At 43.5% G+C, this 2,900-nt stretch overlaps 1 protein-coding gene across 1 annotated transcript; it reads left to right on the forward strand.

The window, feature by feature from the left end:
• Positions 1-418: 418 nt before the first annotated feature.
• On the forward strand, positions 419-2,312 carry LOC130845511 (pre-mRNA-splicing regulator WTAP-like). The gene is given in 3 exon segments (XM_057722822.1): positions 419-988; positions 1,543-1,824; positions 1,826-2,312. Coding segments are annotated over 3 exon segments (1,182 nt in total). The 5' UTR covers positions 419-536; the 3' UTR covers positions 2,274-2,312.
• Positions 2,313-2,900: the final 588 nt, after the last annotated feature.

The raw sequence follows: 2,900 nt of genomic DNA on the forward strand, positions 1-2,900 counted from the left end.
CTTCCCCTTCACCCCCCGCCCCCTCCCAAACCTCGAGTTCTCCAGTCCATTCTCTGCATCTGTGTCCTTGTTCTTGTCACTGAGTTCATCAGTACCGTTTTTAGGTTCCGTATGTGTGAGTTAGCATACAATATTTGTCTTTCTCTTTCTGACTTACTTCACTCTGTATAACAGACTCTACATCTATCTACCTCATTACATATAGCTCCATCTCATCCCTTTTTATAGCTGAGTAATATTCCATTGTATATATATGCCACATCTTCTTTATCCGTTCATTTGTTGATGGGCATTTAGGTTGCTTCCATGTCCTGGCTATTGTAAATAGAAAATTGTAGTTTAAAAATGTAGGTTCTAGCGCCATTTTGTGGCAACGAAACCCGCAAATAAAGGGGAGCGCCGGGGCTGTGGCGGGAGGAGGAGCGCGGGGGCCGGCGGCAGCACGCTCAGGCGGCCTGGGCAGCGAGCGGGCAGTGCGGAGTCGACCTATGTGACTGGGCAGCGCCGGCGTGGCCTCCGTGTGGAGAGGATTCAGGATGACCAACGAGGAACCTCTTCCCAAAAAGGTTCGACTGAGTGAAACAGACTTCAAAGTTATGGCACGAGACGAATTAATTCTAAGGTGGAAACAATATGAAGCATATGTGCAGGCTTTGGAGGGCAAGTACACAGATCTTAACTCTAATGATGTAACTGGCTTAAGGGACTCTGAAGAAAAACTAAAGCAACAACAACAAGAATCTGCACGCAGGGAAAACATTCTTGTAATGCGACTAGCGACCAAGGAGCAAGAGATGCAAGAGTGTACTACACAAATCCAGTACCTCAAGCAAGTCCAGCAGCCTAGCGTTGCCCAACTGAGATCAACAATGGTAGACCCAGCAATCAACTTGTTTTTCCTAAAAATGAAAGGTGAACTGGAACAGACTAAAGACAAACTGGAACAAGCCCAAAATGAACTGAGTGCCTGGAAGTTTACGCCTGATAGGTAAACAAATCATACTCCCCAGTCAAGACTTCCCTGACAGTCTCACTACGAGAAAGCTGTGGTGGGACAGCCAAGTACTCGTTTCCACACCAAGACTCAGACTTTTTGAGCCAAAAAGCCACATTCCTATACTATCCAGCTTGTAATGGTTAATGTAAAACTTACCAGATGAACCTTGTGTTTCAGCTTTTTTCTCTTCCCCCTCCCCTTGCTTCAGAGGCCTGATGGCGTTGGACTATTCCGAAGAAGTGGCCACCTCCGAAAAATTCCCCTTCTAGAACATGTCGACACTTGAGAAATGTTTCTGTTTGAAGAAAATAGAGGGAGAAACAGAAGTCTTAAGTCTGTGGCACACTGTGTCTTCAGACAGTTTGGAGGAATGAAAACCTAGAGATTTAAAATCATGAATTGAACATGTAAAATTCCAGTAAAATGTAAAGATGGAATATGCATCGCTCTTAACCTTGAGCATAGTGACTTAGAGACACTGTATATCAGTTTTGCCAATAAGACTGTGGACTTCGTGATTGTTGTTGAACTTGTGGGTCAAAACTCAAATAAGGCAAAAAGTTAATGGCGAAGTGCCGAATGCTTATCCTGGAGAATCAAGAGCTTGGAAGGCAGCTGTCCCAGGGACGTATTGCACAACTTGAAGCAGAGTTGGCTTTACAGAAGAAATATAGTGAGGAGCTTAAAAGCAGTCAGGATGAACTGAATGACTTCATCATTCAACTTGACGAAGAAGTAGAGGGTATGCAGAGTACCATTCTAGTTCTTCAGCAACAACTGAAGGAGACACGCCAGCAGTTGGCTCAGTACCAACAGCAGCAGTCTCAAGCCGAGTACCAGCAGGACTACATCTTCTGAGCCTGTAGGACAGGCAGAGGCCACAGGTAAAGACTGCAGTCGTCTGGCCAACGGATCAAGTAATGGCATTTCCTCCCGGCAGAGGACGTCTGGGTCTGGATTTCATAGGGAGGGGGATGCAGCTGAAGATGACTTTCCTTCTTCACCAGGGAATGGTAATAAGGCCTCCAACAGCTCGGAGGAGAGAACTGGCAGAGGAGGTAGTAGTTACGTAAACCAACTCAGTGCGGGGTATGAAAGTGTAGACTCTCCCACGGGCAGTGAAAACTCTCTCACACACCATTCAAATGACACAGACTCCAATCATGACCCTCAAGAGGAGAAAACAGTGAGTGGGAAAGGTAACCGAACTGTGGGTTCCCGCCACGTTCAGAATGGCTTGGACTCAAGTGTAAATGCACAGGGTTCAGTTTTGTAAAATTTTTTCCAGCAAATTTTTATACAGTGTCATTTAATTTGGGAGAGAATACTGTCCAGAAAATTAATGCATACTTTTGTCACAATTTGCCTTTTTTGTGGGTGTTTTTTTTCTCTCCCCCCTCCCCCTTTTTTCTTTTTCCTTTGCTTCAATACCTCTGCCACTTTGGAAATTGTAACAGTTAATTACTCTGAATGTTGCTAAAAGGACATTTTGTGTAGGGTCAGGTTATTTTTATATGAGTTAATGTGAAGTTGTAAATGGAAATCTTTCCTTAAAGTATAACATAATGATGTCTGTTTAAATCTGTCTATCCTAGAACCTGTGCTGTGTAAGGGCATTCTTACTCATGCTGTTATTATACTTATGCACCATTCAGACTTGTTAGAGTAGATGTGGGTTTATGACTGCCAAGTTTGCCCAGTACAGTAGTTTTATCACTAAAAGTTGGACTTGTTGAAGGAGTCCTATAGTAGTTTCAGTGTTAGATACAGTTTTTTCCACCATACATCTGTGCATTTTCTCTTTAGGTGACTGAATGTTTAAGAAATTTGTGTGCATAGTTACTCAGTTTTTATGAACTATTGTATCCTGTTAATGCATATTGCTCTGTGACTCCAGTATATC

This window comes from Hippopotamus amphibius, chromosome 2, assembly GCF_030028045.1.
Source record: "Hippopotamus amphibius kiboko isolate mHipAmp2 chromosome 2, mHipAmp2.hap2, whole genome shotgun sequence".
NCBI lineage: Eukaryota > Metazoa > Chordata > Mammalia > Artiodactyla > Hippopotamidae > Hippopotamus > Hippopotamus amphibius.